The sequence below is a fragment of the Chiroxiphia lanceolata genome, chromosome 4 (genome assembly GCF_009829145.1).
Source record: "Chiroxiphia lanceolata isolate bChiLan1 chromosome 4, bChiLan1.pri, whole genome shotgun sequence".
NCBI classification, from domain to species: domain Eukaryota; kingdom Metazoa; phylum Chordata; class Aves; order Passeriformes; family Pipridae; genus Chiroxiphia; species Chiroxiphia lanceolata.
Window position 1 is genome coordinate 46,541,491 of NC_045640.1, and position 18,792 is coordinate 46,560,282.

Sequence of the window (18,792 nt, forward strand, 5' to 3'; positions counted from 1 at the left end):
CTGGAGTTTGTGCAGATTGTTTTTATAAACTTTTCCAACAGAAAGGGTCACTTGTCTGCCATAGTAAATTGGGATGTTTATTTGAACTGTTACTAAATATTGTTGCTGTAGCTATAAATACTTCTGGAAAAGACACAATGAAACCATTAAAATTCTTAGGATCTGCTAACGACATAGGAAAATTTACAGTACAGCCATTTTCCTATCACTAAGAAATGCAACCTAAACTCATTAAAATCACATTTGTTATTACTTCAAAGTGATATTTTTGTATATTCATTTTCAAGGATTGTTTTTTTTACTCTAAAGCAGATTTTCTAGTTGTATATAATTTGGATAGCAAGTGCCATTATTCTCCTTTTTCCTATGTAGATTTTTATTACAAGATTGGATAATTGCATCATCCAACTTCTCTACTGTGGAACAGTATAGGATGGGGGGTGCTTGAGAAATTAAGGTGTACCTCAGTTTAGAATTGATGTGGTTTTTTACACCTTTTAATTAATTTTCAGTCAAGATTGCCCATTGTTGTCAGTGATATTCTGAGACACTGCATGGATACTTTGCCTTGCTAGCAAGCTTTTGTGCTGAACATTCAGTTGTGTTCTTTTATGTAGATGCAAAGTACAATCCGGGAGCATCGAGATGGTGGAAATGCTGGTGGTATCTTCAACAGATACAATGTCATCAGGGTAAGTTTCAAAACCTCTTAATTTTATGGATTAAATTACGTTAGTATCTGTGCCAGCAGGCAGAATTGGTTTAATGGATCACCCCTTTATATTTAAAGTTCTTTGTTGAAATAATATTCAGGAACAGAGTTAAAGCAAGTGCTAGATGCTAAAAATAGACTAAGGGTGTGCTCTGCACATAAAATGAGGGAGAAGTCCACTTGGGCTCTTAAAGGAATCTGAAGAACTGATGTTGAAGACAGAAGTGGTGAAGAATCTGACTTTTTCACAACTTGATTAAATTTCAGAGGTCTATAACTTCTGTATTTGACTTTGCAACCCAGATCTGGTTTTTTTTTCTCAGTGTAGTCTTTTTTTGTCTCTTTAAAGAAGATTTGGGGGAGGGGTGTATAAAAGGATGATCGTGACTTTTAATAAATGTTTCTATCTGCCTATGCAATCTTAGATCTTGACACCTCCTTCTTTGCTTTTGCTAACTAGAAAAATATGTTTTACAAGTCCTGTTATTTCAGAAATCAGAGTGTTGTCTTTCTGAGGGAAAGTACACCTTCTGGTTGCTTTTTGGGGGGAGAAGGAAATAGAGGAAATCAGAACAGAACTTGGTTTCTGAGCTCCAGAAAACCCATGGTACCTATCTCTTTGAAAAGTAAACCTGTCCAGAGCCTTTGCAACTTGATCCAGCAGATCATACATCCCAAAGTAAACTTTGCTTTCAATCCCACTCCCAGCCAAAGGTAAAGTCCTTTAGAGAAACCACAGTAGTATGAGTGTGTGGCTGAAACAATATCTCAGGATAGATTAAACAGGACATCTCCTTATTTTTTTCCTCAAAAGTTGTTTCTTTTCATAAAAAATAAACCTCAACTAGACAGCTAGTTTCAAAAAGCTAGACTAGATTGTTCAACAGAGCTCAAAGCAGAGAGGGAAGGAGTTTCAGACAGTTTCTAGTTCTTTGTGTTATTGCAGGCCTCAAGAGAAGAAGCCTGAAAGTTGTCCTTAAACCTGACAACTTAGGCTGCGATTTCACACTGGTTTTAACCATTTGTAAGTGTGTGCTACAGAGTTGTTTGAAAGACTTCAGCCTTGTGTGCAGAACAGGCTGGGGGTTTCTTTGTACCCTTCTCATGTCTTGCTCTCAGTTTCCCTGTTGAATTTATGTGAACTCTGTGAAACTATATTTTATTTCAATTCCAATTCAAGTATGGTTGGACTTATTGTACCACTGCAGATTCAAAAGGTAGTGAACAAGAAGTTGCGGGAGAGATTCTGTCACAGACAGAAAGAGGTCTCAGAGGAGAATCATAATCATCACAACGAACGCATGTTGTTTCACGGTAAGGAAGTAGTGTCTCTTTGTATGTACTGGAATTTAACAAAAAACCCTAAACCCTACAAGGACCCACAGGCAATATTAATGTTGCTGTGTCACCATCCTGTACAAATAATTGTATATCTACACTTGAAATGCAGAGGGTGCATTGGGGATGGGGGAGTGGTGGAGTTAGTCTGTATGGTTACTGCAATTCAAAAAGCTACAATAGGTAAAAAAATACTTTTTGTTGTTGTTGTTATTTTAAGAAAAAGGAAGGTTTTTTGCTAAGCCATATCTTAGTCATTTCCAGTAAAGCTGCTGGTGGATGTTACATTACTGTGAGAAAAACATGGTATCTTCTGAATGAGGAGAGCGGCGCACAGTAAAAGCGTTTTACTCTGGCAATTTTACCCTGATTCAGGCAAGCCATCAGGGAAAGGAATCAAAACCAGCTATGAGTTTCAGCAAGAATTCTTTAGAAGTGCCTACAAATGACAGTTGCCTGAAGGTCCTTCTGCCCTAGATTCTTCTATGATTCTGTATAGGAAATTGGTTTTGGGAATGGTTGTCTTGACATCTTGCCCCATCTTAACCAGTACTGACTGCCGGAGAAGGTGTGCATTGACAAGATAAATTGCACTGAAATGTGAGTAGGGGGAAAGCCTTTTAATGAGATCCGTGAAATGAGTAAGAAATGAGTCACACGTGGGATTTTGGTATATAATGATAAATCCCACACATCACTGCATCCTGCTGAGTATCGCCCCCTTCCAGCTGACTGAGCACGCTTTCTGGTATTTAATGGTCTATTTGAGGCAGATAAACTCCTCTTGACATGGAGTCCTGTATTACTATAAAACTTAACAAGTATGTATCTTTTTGTGTCATTCTCTTCTAGGGTCTCCTTTTATTAATGCTATCATTCACAAAGGATTTGATGAAAGGCATGCATACATTGGAGGAATGTTTGGAGCTGGAATTTACTTTGCTGAGAACTCCTCAAAAAGCAACCAATATGTGTACGGAATAGGGGGAGGAACAGGCTGTCCCACACACAAAGACAGGTCCTGTTATATCTGTCACAGGTATGAGTCCAGCAGAGTTCCCCATACGTAATTTTGGCTGTCCTGGTTTTTACAATCCTGGCCCAGGATGACTTGTAGGGAAAGAATGGCCACTTGAGCTTGGTCATGGCAGGAAAAACACAGTTTTCCATTTGTCAAAGCTGAACAAAAAAGGATATAAATGCAGCGAGTCCCACAGGAAGGTCAAAAATTACATCTAAGCATGCAGTGAGTATAAATCAAAGTGAGCTGTGGTCAGGAAAGAGGCTTGAAACAGCAAGTTTGAAAATGAAGAGTCAGGGGAAAATAGCAATTAAACTCCAGGCACTCTCAGAACAAAACTGCAGTGCAAAGTGGTGGTCAGCAGTACAGTGTTGTACTGTGGATCAGATAATTCTGGAAGTAGCGAGCAGGACTTAATCACAGCTTTGTTTTGTACTGGAGTAGATCAATGTGTTTCTCGCACTTTGACACCTGTCCATACCCTGCTGATAGGAACACAGAGAGTTTCAGCTTCTTTCAACAGCTTTATATAAGGTGAACTAGAACAGGCCTCCATGTGAGGGCTAGATGAAGTGTGTGTTTTCCCTTATGTGTGTCGTGAAAGATTTTTTGTGACAGGTTTCGTACAGTCTTAGAACTGGTTTCTAGAAGCGTTTCTCTAAAAAGCCTTGAGAAATTAATTGTAACAAAGTAAACTCAAACGACTGAAATTGTTCTGGAAGCATACAACTCCTAGTAAGATATTTGAAAAATTATATTTTCTTTTTTCCTTTTAGACAAATGCTGTTCTGTAGAGTGACCCTTGGAAAATCCTTTCTTCAGTTCAGCACAATGAAAATGGCTCATGCCCCTCCAGGGCACCATTCTGTTATCGGCAGACCAAGCGTGAATGGACTTGCGTATGCTGAATACGTTATCTATAGGGGAGAACAGGTATGTAAGTTAGCAAGGACTGGGCTTATGGAAGGACAGAGCTTGGAGCTGGAGAGGGGATGTGACTGACTTCCAGACCAAGTGTGCTGTGATAAGGTGGTTGATTAGATTTTTAATTTTTTTTTTCATTTAAATGTGGAAATAAACTGTATCTAGCCAGCAAATGCTACTCCCGTCCACTGAACTGCTCTGATTTATACCATGCAGAATTTCCTGATTTCCCCTGTGGTGCACTGCTAGAGCCTATTAAGAATTGTGGTTTCTCTCAGTAGGCTCTCCTTCTCCCATTCCATTTCACTGCGTTACTGCAGTATCATGATCACATGCATTTTTGGGGCTCTTGTACATCTTGAGGATTCTGGGCTTTTTGCCTCTATATTCCCAGCAGTGACAGAGACTGCCCTTTAATGGCAGCTGGAGTAGCACAGCAATCTTCAGAAGCTGATATTTAATCTAAATAACTCAGCTAGACCCTGGCTCTAGAAAAGCGGTTTGCTTACTTTATTGGGTGGCTCCAAGACCACTGAATGACACTGAATAGCCACAAGTCTCTGGGGCCTGATGACATGCATCCCAGGGTCCTGAGGGAGTTGGCTGATGTTGCAAACCATTCTCCATCATATTTGAAAAGTCATGGCCACCAGGCGAGGAACCCAGCAACTGGAAAAAGGGAAACATCACTCCTATTTTTAAAAAGGGGAGAAAAGTAGACCTGGGGAACTACAGACAAGTGAGTCTCACTCCTGTACCTGGGAAGATCATGGAACAGATCCTCATGGAAGCAGTGCTAAGGCACATACAAGACAAGGAGCTGATGCAATACAGCCAGCAGAGCTTCAGTGAGTGCAGATCGTGTCTGACCAATCTGGTGACCTTCTATGATGGAGTGACTGCAATGGTTGACAAGGGAAGATGGACCGATGTCATCTACTTGTCATGTCCCACGTGACATCCTTATCTCCAAGTTTGAAGGGCGGACTATTCTGTGGATAAGGATTCGGCAGGATGGCGCAGCCAGAGGGTTGTAATCAGTGGCTCTATGTCCAGGTGGAGGCTGGTGATGAGAGGTGTCCCTCAGGGCTCTGTCTTGGGCCCTAGAACAGGATGCCCAGAGAAGCTGTGGATGCTTCTGTAGGCCTAGTCTCCTCTCATCTGTCTAGGTTCTTCTGAATGGGGCTCTGCCCTCCAGCAACTTTAGCCTTGTTCTGGGACTGAACCGACTACCAGCTGTCTTCAGAAAACACTGGACAGATGACTGACTGGGTTATGTGCTTTGGGTGGGCCAACTGTCTTACTGCCTGTAAAGGAATTTGCAGGTCACATGGCAAGTTAGTGAGCCTTTTGGGGTCAGACTGTCTGAGATTTGAGTAACTTATAGGCCCTGACTGATCTGTAGGACTAGCTAACAAGGGGAGTAACTCTGAATTTCTGTTACACACAGAATTTCTGGCAATGCCTGCATGGAAGAAACATCTTTCTTTCTACTAGTATGTTAATTGAAGTATTAACTACATTGAGTAGTTCCCACTTATTGCTGGCTAGGTTTGAAATCCACTTTTTCTTCTGCATGCTGTGAACACAGAGCCGATTCTTGTGCTGTCCTTTCTGTGCTGTCTTCACTGTTTAGTGAAATGCAAAAAAATGGGAACTTGCTGAGTGTACCCTTGCATAAAGCACTGGTTTTTTTCTTGTTTTACTTTCAGGCATATCCAGAATATCTCATTACATACCAGATTGTGAAACCAGAAGCTCCCTCACAGACAGCAACAGCAGCAGAGCAAAAGACTTAGTAGCTTCAGAGCAGTGAAGAAGGATGTGGCTTCAATCTTGGACTGGATGGATACATGTTTCAGAAAATCAGTATCATAAAGTTCTTAACAACCTGGAAATAAGCTGTATGTTTTTTATAAAGCATTGCTGTCTTGATGAATATGATATGAGTAACTCTTGCATACTCAATTGCTACTGTTCCTGTTGAGGAAAGTTTACAAGGGACTGCCTTTTAATAACATATCTCAGGCTCCTAGTCTCTGCAGTTACCGTGTATAAAATAATATTGTTTTGATCTAGACCTTGGGAACATTATCGTACAAATGGAAATCTTTACTGGTGCCATCTCACATGTTAAAATTTCAGACACTACTATTCTAGTTATTTTATTTGCAGATAAATTGCATTAAGCCCATCATTTTCTTTTCAGCATACGTCATTCATTTTCTGTTGTCAAGAGATCCTATTTATTCTTCTTTTGTATTCTGAAGTTGAGCCGGAACCTTCTTGAAGATATTTTGCACAAAAGTCGAATTGACTAAAATCATTAACAATGCAATATAAATTTCATCTGAGGAGGGGCTAGGTCAAGTTCTTCAATATAGGGGTTTTTTGCACACCTCTGAGCAAACAATAATATGAGTGAGTGTAACTTTAGAGTGGAGACAAATCATGATAGTTCTCTGCTTTGTCTGTGTGAGTTTTCTGGGGGAAGCCAGAAAGTGTTTGCAAGGGTAAAACCAGCTCTTGTGCGTGGAGGAACATCATAAAACAGGTCCATGTCCTCTGCTGGCATCCCTAAAAGAACATTTTATAAGGCTCCTATTAAGTACATGCAGCTTGTGAACTGTTCTCCAGTTACAGCGGCGTATGGGTTTCTGGGAGATAGCAGGTGAACAGTCAGATTTCATACACAAGGGCATATCTAGTTCATGTTCCTCTGTAATATAAGACCCAGTAAATGGGTTTCAGGCTGGTAAGGGAGAGTGTGTTATAGCAGTTTCATGTCACATCTTTGCGTGTGACATCACAGTTGAAGAGCTTAAGGGATTTACAAAAGTAATAATTATTTTAGATATCCATTTTACATTTTGATGAGAACGAAAATTTAAAATATCAGTTGGCAAGTGGATTTGTTTGCAGGTGTACCAGAGAACAAAGCTAGGATTTATTCACTTAATTCCCTTCTTCCCAAGTTCCCAGGTTTACTTTACAGGGTAGGAGAAAATTATTTTTAAGCGTTGTGTAGCACAGAATCAAACAGTTTCAAAAGTCCCCTTCATGATGGACGTGCACTTAACAAAAGTAGCAAGCAATTTCTTTTTTTGTGGTGTTTTACAGTTTCAGAGAAGGTTGAAAATCGAGACCTGTTAATTTTTTTCCTAACAGCCAATACCAGGACATGTGCTTCAGTGTTGACCATGTAACAACTGGAGAAAAAAATGTTCCTTTGAACACAACATGCTGTATATTTCCCTGTCAACCAGCACTGTTTAGTATCTGATGATCCAGTTCATGCACTCAGGTTTTATCCCCCTTAAGGCAAGAAAACGACAGAATAGTATGCTTTTAATTTATAAAAATATATGTGCTACTCACAAGTGGGATTTTGCTGACACGTTTGGATAAAATAAAGCTGAAGAGCTTTTCACTTTCAACATTAGGACACAACATTTTTATTTTTAACATTAAGGCATTAATGCTGAAGCAAGTTATCTTCATAAGGAATTTCACCCACTGTAAAATCAGTCACTTGATGCAATATGTCTACCTGAACATCATCCGCTTGTAGTATCTCTAAAGAAAACCTTAGAAATAGCAATACTCCAACAGATCTTGAACTTTGAGTTTTATTTTTCTTGAGCTGGCAGTGGATATATGGTTCTCACTTCATTTTGTGACCTGATTAAATATGTAGCTTTAAAGTCCCAGCCAGGCTCTAGCCTAGTTGTCCTTTTAAACAAATTTCAGTGATAAAATCGGGTGCTTGTATTTTGGCTACTTGTTTCATAGTGTTAGGATTGCAGAGATCACCACTAGGCTTTGAAGCTTTGTAATCACCATTAAAGTTTGGGGTTTGTTTTTAATTTAGTTAATAATGGAATGAGGGAATGTGCCTATCTACACTAGGATTTCTGATAGCGGCCAGAACGAGTATTGCTCACTATCCCCAGTTAGACATAGTTTTAAATGGTGAAACAGCTGTGCTGCTTAGGTGAGCAGAATGGATAATCTGGGTATGGAAGTTAAAAGCTTTACATCTTTCAAAAACAAATCTAAAATCTAAAAACGAAAAGCCCCGCCAAGCCCGCACCGGATGCTGTTCTTGCTTGTTGTTTCCTGTGTGCTGATTGAACTAATGGTTAGTCTGGATTTCTTCTGCAGCCTTGAACTTCTAGAGGATAAAAATAGCCTAGAGAAGAGGAGACTAAGGGGAGACCTCATTGGTGTCTTCAGCATCCTCATGAGGGAAAGCATAGGAGCAGGTACCTATCCCTTCACTCTTGTGACCAGTGACAGAACTCAAGGAAAAGGCATGAAGCTGAGTTGGGGGAGGTTTAGGTTGGATATTAGGAAATGGTTCTTCACCCAGAGGGTGATTGGGCACTGAACAGGCTCCCCAGGGAAGTGGTCACAGCACCAAGCCTGACAGAGTTCAAGAAGCGTTTGAGCAACGCTCTCAGGCATTGTGGTGTGACTCTTGGAGTGTCCAGGAGCTGGACTCGATGATCCTGATGAGTCCCTTCCAACTCAGCATGTTCTGTGATTCTCTGATTCTGCTTTCCAGTATCTTTGAACAGCCAGTGTTAACGTATCTGATGTTCTGTGCAGAGTAAAGGTGCTGTGCGAGGAAATAATTTTGCAGTGGTTTTTGTCTTGTAATGACGTGATCTCATATCTGTTTGTGGCCAGACATAGAGGAATACCCAGGCCTGATGATGCGTCTGTGTGTCGTAGAAACCTGTGCAGGAGTAGCGTATGTTGTTGTAGCTCCTCTTACAGTTTCAAACAAAGTGAGGATCTGCCCATCAATATCAAAGTTACCCATGAAAAACCTGGTTGTGGTTTTGGTGGTAGAGCTGTATTTGGCAGATTGTTAATGGTACAGATGCTGCTGCTTTAGCTGGGGGTGTTAACTTCAATGGGACCTTAAAATGCCATGCCCCCATAACCAGGCAGCTGCTGCCTCCTGAGAAATTAAGCTTTTGACCTCCTGAGAAGTGCAGTTCCCTGATAATGGGATGCTTAAGTGCAGCATTGAGTCACAAGTGGAGGCACAGTAGGAGCTAAGGCTGTAGGAACACTCTGGGCTAAGCCATCTCATAGGCTGGGGAGCCTGGGCACCCCTCATGGGCTCTAGAAAGAGCTATTCCCATTGGGACAGACCACAGTGTGTGCTGGGGAAAGGGGCAATTTGTCTCTCAGGCCTGTTGATTTTTGTCAGTGTCCCTTTGAGGCAGCATTTTGAAACTTCTATGCAGTTTGAGGACTTTAATAGGCAAAACTGAAAGAAACTTCACCACATAACAAACAAGGGAGGATTCTGCCCTCCATTGCCGAAACTGTTTCTGTGAGACTGATGAATTAGATATCTGGTGCAGAGCGACATTGTAATATGAATGCTGTCAGCAAAACTTCTGTTAGGTTTAAAAGCAGAGTACAGTACCTTAATAAGGTATATTTTATTTTCCAGTCCTTATTTTTACCAACCAATCGTGTTTGATCCCAGCTCCACAGAGACTGTTACAAACCCCTTGTACTAGTTCCACCATGTTGCAGTCACTATTGGTCTGCAGTCCAAGGAATAAGCAATGGTTTTCTAACTTCTGTTTTGAGTATTTGCATGTGATGCAATTGAATCCCACTGCATTAAATAGCAGGAATTTATTTTGCCTGCAAACTTACACTTTGCTTGTTGGTAACCAGAGTACCCCAAAATTCTACACTGAAGCAAAAAGAAAGCCCCACAAAATGTTGTGCACTGCTGGCTTCGGTGGGCAGCAGGCACAGAAAAGGAATGTGGTATATGGGACAGAGCAGCTTCTGGAGAAGGACACTTTCTTGGCTCTGGAAAGCAGCTGCTCCTAGTGTTTGTTGTAGGTTACAGGAGGCGTCTGCTCTCTGTGAACGCCTGAAGTGCTGAGGGATGCTAATGTGTGCCACTGCATGGCCTCTGGGAACTACTTAACAGTGGCAAATCTCAAAAAAGACTCCTGCATCCCTGCAGTGACATCAGAGTTCCTGCACAGTTTAGGCACTGCTTAGAATTTCCATATGGGACTGTTAACAGAAATTGCCCAGAAGAGGTTTTTACAAGACGGGTAAAAGGAAGGGTTCAGCCACAAAACAGATTAGTTTGAACATCGCTAATCATTCTCAGAAGCTGAATGTCAGGAAATGTGTGAATTTATTTTCAGTGGGATTCCTCTGTTTCCATGCTGCTTTGCCACAGAAAATCTAGCTCAGAAATCTAAAAGGAGATGCATCTAAGGCATGCTTCAGTCATGTTAAGGTATTTTTGCAGTATTTTAAGCTATGCTGCAGCCCCAATAGGGAAGACATGGGAAAGCACAGATTCAGTTCTTGCCTCAGGTAGGAATTGGCTTGTGAACCTCCAAAGACTTGAATCCATAGTTCAGAGGTGGTGGCTTGGCACAGTCCCAGAGCATGTTCTCCTGGTCTTTCAGAGAGCATCAGGACACGTGCACAGAGGTGCAGTGGTGGTGTTCCCACCTGTCTTGAACACACAGGAGATGCGAAACCCAGAGGATCAGGGAACAGTGTATGTGTGTTAAAATCTCTGTAGCAACGTGAACGAGCCCATGAATCAGTAGGGGATGTGAGAAGCAGATGCCTTTCCTGTTGCGCTAACACATGCCTGTCAGGTTGTATTATCTGACTGGTTTTGATGTACTGGTCTTGCTGGACCTGTTGGTGGTGAGTTTTAGTGTTGGTCCCATTAATTACTAATGTAGAGTATTAGAGTCTCTGTATCACAAGATAATTTTGACACTTTCTTAACATCTGCAGATGTTTCAGCTTTGGAAATTGAAATGGGGATTTTCTGTGCTGCAGTCCCATGAGCTTGTGCATCGTCATTCCTAATTGCTTTCTCTGGCAACCCAAATGGCAGTGTACCTGGGGGACTGAATTTCTAGACCTTTTTTTGTAAAACTTGTTTTCATAACTAGCCCTGTATGTGTCCTCTCTTGGTTGCCAATTACCTGAAGCTGGGATATCATTTATTTATTTCCTCCTTTACCTTCTCTCTCAAAGTTGAAGACGATGGGCAGGTTCTCAGCCTACCTACATGGTGGACTTTAGGTAACATCTCTGTAACAACTGAGTTTGATCTATAAATGTGCTTGGCTAAATGTCTGATCTGCAATACTTGTAATAGTTTAAAATTCAATAAATACATTTTTAACAGTTGCTCTGTGAAAGTGAAGTGTGTACAAAACCAGCTATTCTGTTTTGGTCTTAGAACAAACCTACTCCAGCCACGACTGTTGAAAACAGTTTTATTTTTATTTTCTCCAAACAGTGTTTCCTCCCTCCCTCAGGCAATAAATAAAAAGTTAATTTCTAGAAAAAAAAAAAAAGAACAAAACCATACATATGTACATCAGCCACACAGGCATCTTGTGTGTTGAACTGGACTGCAGGGAAGGACAGAGGTAGGGTGGGAAATAAGGCTCCAGGTGGGTTGAAGATGAGGCATTTTCTAGGCTTGGACCAAAAGCTGCAGAAATGTTGCACAGGTGAGCGAGATGCTGGTCATGAGGTGGAGGAAAGCTTGAAAATGCTGGATGGATGACATCTCTGGGCCAGCCTGTCCTCCACCCAGCAGCTACTGTCTTCCATTACAGCCCACCCATGTTCCATCCTGCTTCTTTTGGAAGAAGAGCAGCAGTGGGATGGGTGGAGAGGAAACTCAACAAAGTAATCAAAAGCAGCCCAGACTGCTGCCCCACCCCTTTTTTCTCATCTTAAAGCCACAGGAGATTGGACCTAGGCTTTGCAGAAACCAGTGATCCACAGAGGCAAGAAAAGGCATTTCAGACTGTATCTTCCCCTCCAAACCACTTCCCAACCACAGAGATTGCTCTCCCCCACTGGAATGGAAAGGGCTCAGCTGGTGATTTGGCAGGTGCCTGCCAGCTACTGCCTGATCTCCCCAGCCACTGGCATGGCTGAGGTTGAGTGCAGGCAGCCCCTGCCACCACTCCTGCTTGCCCCATGGCCCTGCCTGCAGCTCTGCTTGTCATCCAGTCTTCCTGCTGCTCAAGCGAGCAGCACCCACCACCCACACCCCCAGGTCTCTTTGTGCAAGGGGGAAGACTGCTGCACAATTAAAAGAGGGTACGCTCCCTTTTCACCCTGGGTGAGCTAGGGGCAGAAACATGGGGAGAAGGGGAGGTGTATCTTTTTTTAAAACACAAGACAGTAAAATATGGATGGAAACAGATGAAGACCAGGCACTTGAGGAAACCCAGTATATCATTTTTCTTCCTCCCCCAAAGAGCCTGGACAGTGTCAGGGTTTGTGGCTTTTACAACTTTCGTGCTTTCCAAACATGACAATAAAAAGCAAACAAACCAAGATGAGGTAAGAAATTTCCCTACGAAAAAGACGTTGAGTCCAGGATGAATGGCAGTGTCCGGCACTATTGCTTAACATCACAGGGCTCTCTGCCTGTGTGCCCCCTCCACGCCTGGCACTGTCTGCCTGGCTGGCCTCAGCCCCTGAGCTAACAGCTGGGCGACGTGGTGATGGGGCTGTGCAGGTATGGGAGGCTGCTGGGGGTGGCATGGACACCAACAGACACTGGGAAGCTGAAGACAAACTGAGAGGTGGGGGTGGAGGTGGCCTTGCCCCGCTCCCGCAGTGTCCCCGAGGGGCTGACAGCTTCCACTGCGTATGAGGTGGCCAACACCTGTGACTCAAACTGCAGCAGCTGCCCCATGAAGCTGAAGTTAGGGGAGATGATGCTCCGGCGCTGCTTGACAAACTCAAAGGCCTCCTCTAGCTTGACTCGCTTCTTCATCATCAGGTAAGCCAAGCAGATGGTGGCTGAGCGGGAGATACCAGCCTGGCAGTGGACCAGAACCCGGCCACAACACTCCTTCACTGAGTCTGGAGGGCAACAGGGAAGAGACATGAGACTGACACCCAGCAAAGCCCAACCCCTCACCAAACCTGCAGGCGGGTGGCTGACCTCCCTCCCACCAGTACGAACAATGGCCTGGACCCTGCCAGACACCAGCCCCCTCTGAGCCAAAGGTTCCAGGTCTTTGAGGCAGGAACCTCCCCCTGATAAAACACACATGGACACAACTCCTCTGCATGTGCACTCACCAATGTACTCAATTGCCTCCATGAACCAGGAGCTGATGTCAGCTTTGTGGTTATCCTCCACAGGGATACACTTGTACTGGTAGTGCCCCTCAAAGTGGTTGGGGCAGTCTGAGGAGACGTTCAGCAGGGCTGTGATGCCCAGGGCATCCAGCATGTCCCGCCGGGCGGCATGGTAGGCGCTGCCAAGGTAGAGGAAGGGAAGGATTTCCACAGGCCCACCCTGTTACAGAGAAAAACAACAGATATGGGGATGATCAGGGGACAGCTGTGGGCAGGACAAACATCCAGAAGGCTTGGAGACCCTGAACTGTGCAGGAACCTGGCACCTGACCCAGGGCCCTCAAAAGAGGGAGCAGAGGCTGCCTTCCCAAGCTGTTAAACCTATTTCAGCCCTCCCCTTCTTCATCCTGTTCAGAAACAGGCAGGTGTGGGTTAACAGGATTTGGGCTTGTCCACTCCCCAGGGCTTGCAAACACCCTGGGATCAGGAGGACCATCATGCTCTCCCAGGAGAGGAAAGGAAGCAGGGCTCTGGCTCTGCAGGCCCTAGCTGAGAGAGAACAGAGAGATTCCAGCAGGACCAGGTGGCAACGCTGGAAGGAGCAGTCAAAATAGCTAAGCACTGGGCTTCTACACATACCTGGTCATGAAAGGGGGTCCCACAGGAGCTGCAGCCCAAATCCAAGGGCTCAGCACTGGTGGGGGGTGACACATTGCTCAGGGACTTGGTTTTTGCACAGAACTCAGGGTACTCCGAGGAGAAGCGCTCGTAGCCCCCTGTAAGAAGAGAGGAGCAAAGTATTATCCCAGGCTACATTCACTGTACTCCAAAACAGCACAGCTGGAGCTGACGTGTCTCGCCATGCCCTTGGCCACTAGATGATGCTACAGTAATAGACAGTGGTCTCCTGCCCCAGGATGAGCAACCAGGCTCCTGGCAGCAAGGGGGGAATCCTTGAGGCCCCCACTACTCCCTTGGAGCAAGAGCACCAAGAGCTCTGCAATGATCTTGGCTACCCAAAGTCTCTGGTCCAGGGTTTAGTCCCCTACACACCGCTGGCCAAAACCCCAGACTGAGGCCAACGTTGCTCTCTAAGATGATGAACAGAGGGTTTGTTACCAGCATCCTCAGACTTAAATGGGAAAACTGCTTCAAGGCCAAAGACTGTTTTCAGTTCCCAGCTTCCGTGGACACATCATTCTGTCACAAAGCACAGGCAGGTCTGCTACTTTCCCAGCTTGACCCTTCAGCCCAGAGCTCCCAAAACAATAGACCACGGAAGCCTTGGCACTGGCCAGGTACAGTGAAGCTAAGCCCACAGCAAAGCTGCCCTCCAGAGGTGTCTGCTGCCTCTCAAGGACATGGGAGCAAGCTGAACATAGAGCACCTTGGTCCTTTGACCCGCTGCCAGAGGCATAAGCAAAGGTGACCTCAGATCTTCCTAATGGCACACAAAACAAAAGCAAACCCCACTGAGTTCCCAGGACAGGGAAACTGCAGTGTTGGCTGCAAATAAATGCTTCTGGTGAGATCTGCTTCTCTCATTCAAATCAAATAACAACCCTGACATCCGTGTAAAGTCTGACCTTGAGCCTTAAAATCAACAAAAATCAGGTATTTTACTATCACCACAGGACACTAGCTAGTCCAAGCCGTGACTCCCAGGATGGTTCCTGAAGACTCAACCCAACTGCAGGACCTATGCCTGCAGATTTCAGCTTACTAGAGCACATACAGGACACATATTTCTTATCCAGCCTTAGCTCTGAGACTGCCCCAACAAGGCATTCAAAAGACTAATGGATGCAAGCATCTCAAGCAAAGTAGCCCAGGAATCCCTAGGCAGCTAGAGACCAATACTACCAGCATCCCAGTGTCCTTTGTGGTTTCCTCCCCCCACTCAAGGAAGGGCTCTAGTACCTTAAAGCGGAGCAGTGAATATGCATCACTGCACTGCACTGTCCCTCCCACGCAGGCAGGACAGTTTGCAGAGCCTGCATTTCCATGGCCTGACATCCCTTTACAGTCCACTGCTTCGATTTGACAGAGCATCCAAAACCAAGGGACCCTGTTAAACAACTTCAAGGGATCCGGTCCTAAAATCCCTGTATCTCCCACATCCCAGCATCCTGAGAGGGAAAAGCTGCCCAGGGTGATGGGCGGAAACGGGCTCCCTCCTTGGAAAGAAAAAGAGGCCCTTTCAAATAGTCAAAGATGTTTCTCTTCAGTGTATCTCATCAGACCTAATGCCTGTTCAGCCAAGCACCACATCCAGCAGTTCCATGCAGGGGTGTGCAGCTCCTGGCTGCCCGGAACAGGAATTGTGCTGCACAGGTGCCCACTGCCAAGCAACACACAGCCAGGCCGCTCCCCAGGGAACCTGGAGCATCCTGATGTGCACAAAACACATCTGGGTCTTCATCATGACCCAAACCCAACAAAGTTGCATTCGGGCATGCACAGTTCTGGGTTAGTGTGGCTCCTGTGAAATCAGAGCAAGACTGATCTTTTTAGTAGCTCTGTGGTAAGCAAGGAAGAAGTCTATAGTGCCGAGACTGAGTCTCTAGGAGCCCACTCCTTAAAAGTAAAGGACTGGAAACCCCAGACAACCTCCCATGAAAACCACAGAGGCACCAGAGGCTCTCAGCTGACACAGGCAACCCTTGAAGCAGAGCAGCGTTTCCTGCCACATGCAAGGCTCCCAGCACCACAGTGGCTCATGGTGAAGGACCCAAAAGCCTGCTCCCAAGCGAGCCCTTGCTGTGCAGGCACTCCCACAGCAGCACATCGTATCACATCCTCGGAACAGCTCCTGCTGTTTTTACTGTATCTAGTACAACAGAAGTGCTAGCTCCTCCATCTATCAAGCCTCTTAATGGATTTGCTACTCTGCATACACATCCTCACCCCTGCTGTAAGTAAACCAAGGAATAAATTGACTCTCAGGCTGTAAACAAAAAAGAAAAAACCCCACAGAGCTCATCCAGGAACCCCGGCTGAGCATCCCTCTCCTCTAAATCACCTCACGGCAATTCTCAGGACCAGCGGCTCCAAATGCGCACAGCTTCTCATTTAATACACGGCAGAGAGGGGAAGCCTTGATCCTTGCTGTAGTGGCAAAAGGCATCCCCGGGGTTTCTGCCCGCTGCAAGGGGACATTGGCGTGACAGCAGCTATTTGGTCTCGCATAAACGCCTTCTCTGCACCGCGGGGCTGGGGATGACCTCAAACAAAGAGTGGGGGGATTCCCTCTCCGCACTTCCACCTGGGTTTGCACCTTGCCTCCCGGAGTCCCTGTGCCAGCCCTGCCCAGGGCCGGTGCCAGGCAGAGACACGGGACCTGTCCCACCCCTCGCTCCCCCCAGTCCGGCTCGGACTGCGTTCCGCTCGGGACCCACGCGCCGGTGGAACGCCGGCGCTGCCGATCGCCCTGGGATCCCACCTGGGGGCACCGCCTCGGGGGCGCGGCCCCCCCCCCAACCTTCCCGCCGCCTCCCAACTTCTGGCCGGACCGCCGTGAGGAGGAAGAGCGGGAGCGCCCTGCTCGGGGCTCAGCGAGGCCGGACCCCCATTCCCGGGCGGAGGCGACGGTGGCTGCTGCCCGCGGCCTCGTCCCATCGGACATTCCCGGCTCCCCCCCCCCCCCCCCCCCCGCCCCGTTCCTCCCCGGCGGTACCTGCCAGGAGGCGGATGTCGGCGCGCGCCGTGTCGCGACGGAGCGCGCGCACCACGAGCGCCACGGTGCTGTCCTCGCGCAGGGCCTCCGCGCGCGGGCTGCGCTCGTCGTACACGACCACGGCGGCGTAGAGCCCGGCGCGGAGCCGCGCCCGCACCTCGCCCTCGGCCGGCAGGATCTGCTCCAGGCTCACGGCGCCCTTCGCCCGCCGCCGCACGATCGTGTTGCAGCGCACGTTGAGCGCCCCGCGGATGTGGCCGGCGCTGTGCGCCAGGAAGGGGCGGCAGTCCAGCACCAGGCACCGCCCGGCGCCGCCGGCCCCGGCCTCGTCGCGGCACACGAGCCGGCGCAGCGCGCTGCCCTCCATCTCCCGCAGCCCCTCGGTGGCGACCATGGCGGGGGGAGCGGCTACCGCGCCCCGCGCCCGCCGCCCGCGCCGCTCGCGCACCCCCGCGCGCGCCGCGCGCAGCCTTTACTACCCGGCGGCGGCCGGCGCGCGCCCCCGCCCCGCCCCGCCCATTCACCCGCGCCGGGGCCGCATGAATGGAGGGGGGGCGGCGCGCGGGCGCGGCGACGTCACCGCCTCCATTCACAAAAAATCCTCCCGCCCCGCCATGTTCGTCCCGCGTTGTGAATGGGCGCGAGCGGCGGGCGGCGCCGCGCCTTTGTCACCGCGGGGCAGCGGGGTGTCACCCCCGCCGGGACCCCCCCGGGTCGCACACGCTGCAGGGCACACGCACCGCTGGGCACACGCGCACACGCTGCAAGGCGCGCACTCGTGTGCACACGCGTGTACGGGCACACACTGTGGAGCACACGCACACACACAGAGACACACATGCATGGCTGGGCACACGCTGTGCACGCTTCTGTTTCTCCCTTTGTCCCACTGTTTCTGTTTTGTTTGGACTGCTTGCTGCGAGGGGCGGGGGGCAGGCACTAAGCAGGCCCCGTCGTCAGCTCTGCAGGGTCCCTCTGGGACTACATATCTGCTGACTACATATCTGCTACGGCCACGTTTTCCCTGTCAGAAAATTGGATCTCATTAGCTGCAGAGCCTTAAAAAACACTACAGCACCCTGCCTGATTAGTGGCCCTGTGGAGAGCTCTTCCATGTGATTCCTTCCACGGAGGAACTCTTGTTTTCAGCTAAAAGCCAAAGGAGCAAATTCACAGCCCTGAAGTGTCCCAACGGGGTCTCACCTTCACCATCACCCGAACACCAAGCAGTCATTTCACCCAGAGGTCCCCTTTTGGACTGCTTTCAAATGAAAGCAATGCTGAAAACCCCAATGATAGTGACTGCACTCGGGGTGTTCCCTGCAGACGCTGGCCAGTCCCAGGTGAATCTGCTTCAGAGACCTGCAGGTGCTCAGATATCCCAGTGTGGACCTGGACATGGTGGGGGTAAGGTTAAGGGCCCAATGGATATTCAAGCCCATCTGCCTCATCACTACTTTTCACAGAGGGCAGCATTTGAACAGGCAGCTTGACTTCCCCTGCACTGTGTGCCTGGTAGGTGTTTACTTGGGCAAGGCAGGGTAACACCTTGCTGTGTGTACCTGCCTGGGAGCAATCCAACCTACCGTTCAAGACCTACAGCTGGTGACATTCCTGTGTCCCGCTGCTGCCTCTCCCTTACACTCTGCTCTCCAACTGCTGTCAGGTTCTCCCCTCCATCTGAGTCAGCCTGATCTTTGCACCTCTGGCTTTTGTGTGCTGTGCCAAAGCTTTGCCAGTCAAGTCGAATCAGATGAGCTATGGAGAAAACATATCTGCCATTTGTGTAATACATCCCACTCCAGGAATGTATTTGAGCCTGTTGCCTAATACAACAGGGGTGGAAGGCTAATTGTCTTCTATTCCAACCTGCATCAAAGAGAAGGATAGCAAAAAACCTATTTCTACTGAATAAAGCAGAATTTGGCTGGCCAGCGATGTGCTGGGGACATTCTTTCTTCCTTTAGAGAAGGTTGTCAGAAA

At 47.2% G+C, this 18,792-nt stretch overlaps 2 protein-coding genes across 3 annotated transcripts in view; one reads left to right on the forward strand and one right to left on the reverse strand.

Annotated features, from left to right (window-relative positions):
• The window catches only part of TNKS (tankyrase), a 136,800-nt gene extending 125,593 nt beyond the window's left edge, over positions 1-11,207 (forward strand). For both annotated transcript variants that reach the window (XM_032685098.1, XM_032685100.1), the window contains 5 exons: positions 618-692; positions 1,921-2,026; positions 2,903-3,089; positions 3,848-4,004; positions 5,708-11,207. In XM_032685098.1, coding sequence (XP_032540989.1) covers positions 618-692; positions 1,921-2,026; positions 2,903-3,089; positions 3,848-4,004; positions 5,708-5,794 — 612 coding nt within the window. In that variant the 3' untranslated portion in view covers positions 5,795-11,207. The remainder of the gene's footprint in view (positions 1-617; positions 693-1,920; positions 2,027-2,902; positions 3,090-3,847; positions 4,005-5,707) is intronic.
• A 75-nt stretch (positions 11,208-11,282) lies between these two features.
• On the reverse strand, positions 11,283-17,227 carry DUSP4 (dual specificity phosphatase 4). The gene is made up of 4 exons (XM_032685101.1): positions 16,810-17,227; positions 13,773-13,909; positions 13,134-13,353; positions 11,283-12,911 (listed from the first exon to the last, which is right to left on the reverse strand). Exons 1-4 carry the CDS (start codon positions 17,201-17,203, stop codon positions 12,526-12,528), a joined length of 1,137 nt encoding a protein of 378 aa, XP_032540992.1. The 5' UTR covers positions 17,204-17,227; the 3' UTR covers positions 11,283-12,525.
• Positions 17,228-18,792: the final 1,565 nt, after the last annotated feature.

Coding starts and splice junctions, on each gene's coding strand:
- DUSP4 (XM_032685101.1), bottom strand. CDS start 17,203: ATGGTCGCCACCGAGGGGCTGCGGGAGATGGAGGGCAGCGCGCTGCGC. Junction 13,354..13,772: donor GGACCCCCTTTCATGACCAG/GTATGTGTAGAA, acceptor TCTCTGTAACAG/GGTGGGCCTGTGGAAATCCT. Junction 12,912..13,133: donor GGAGGCAATTGAGTACATTG/GTGAGTGCACAT, acceptor GTTGCCCTCCAG/ACTCAGTGAAGGAGTGTTGT.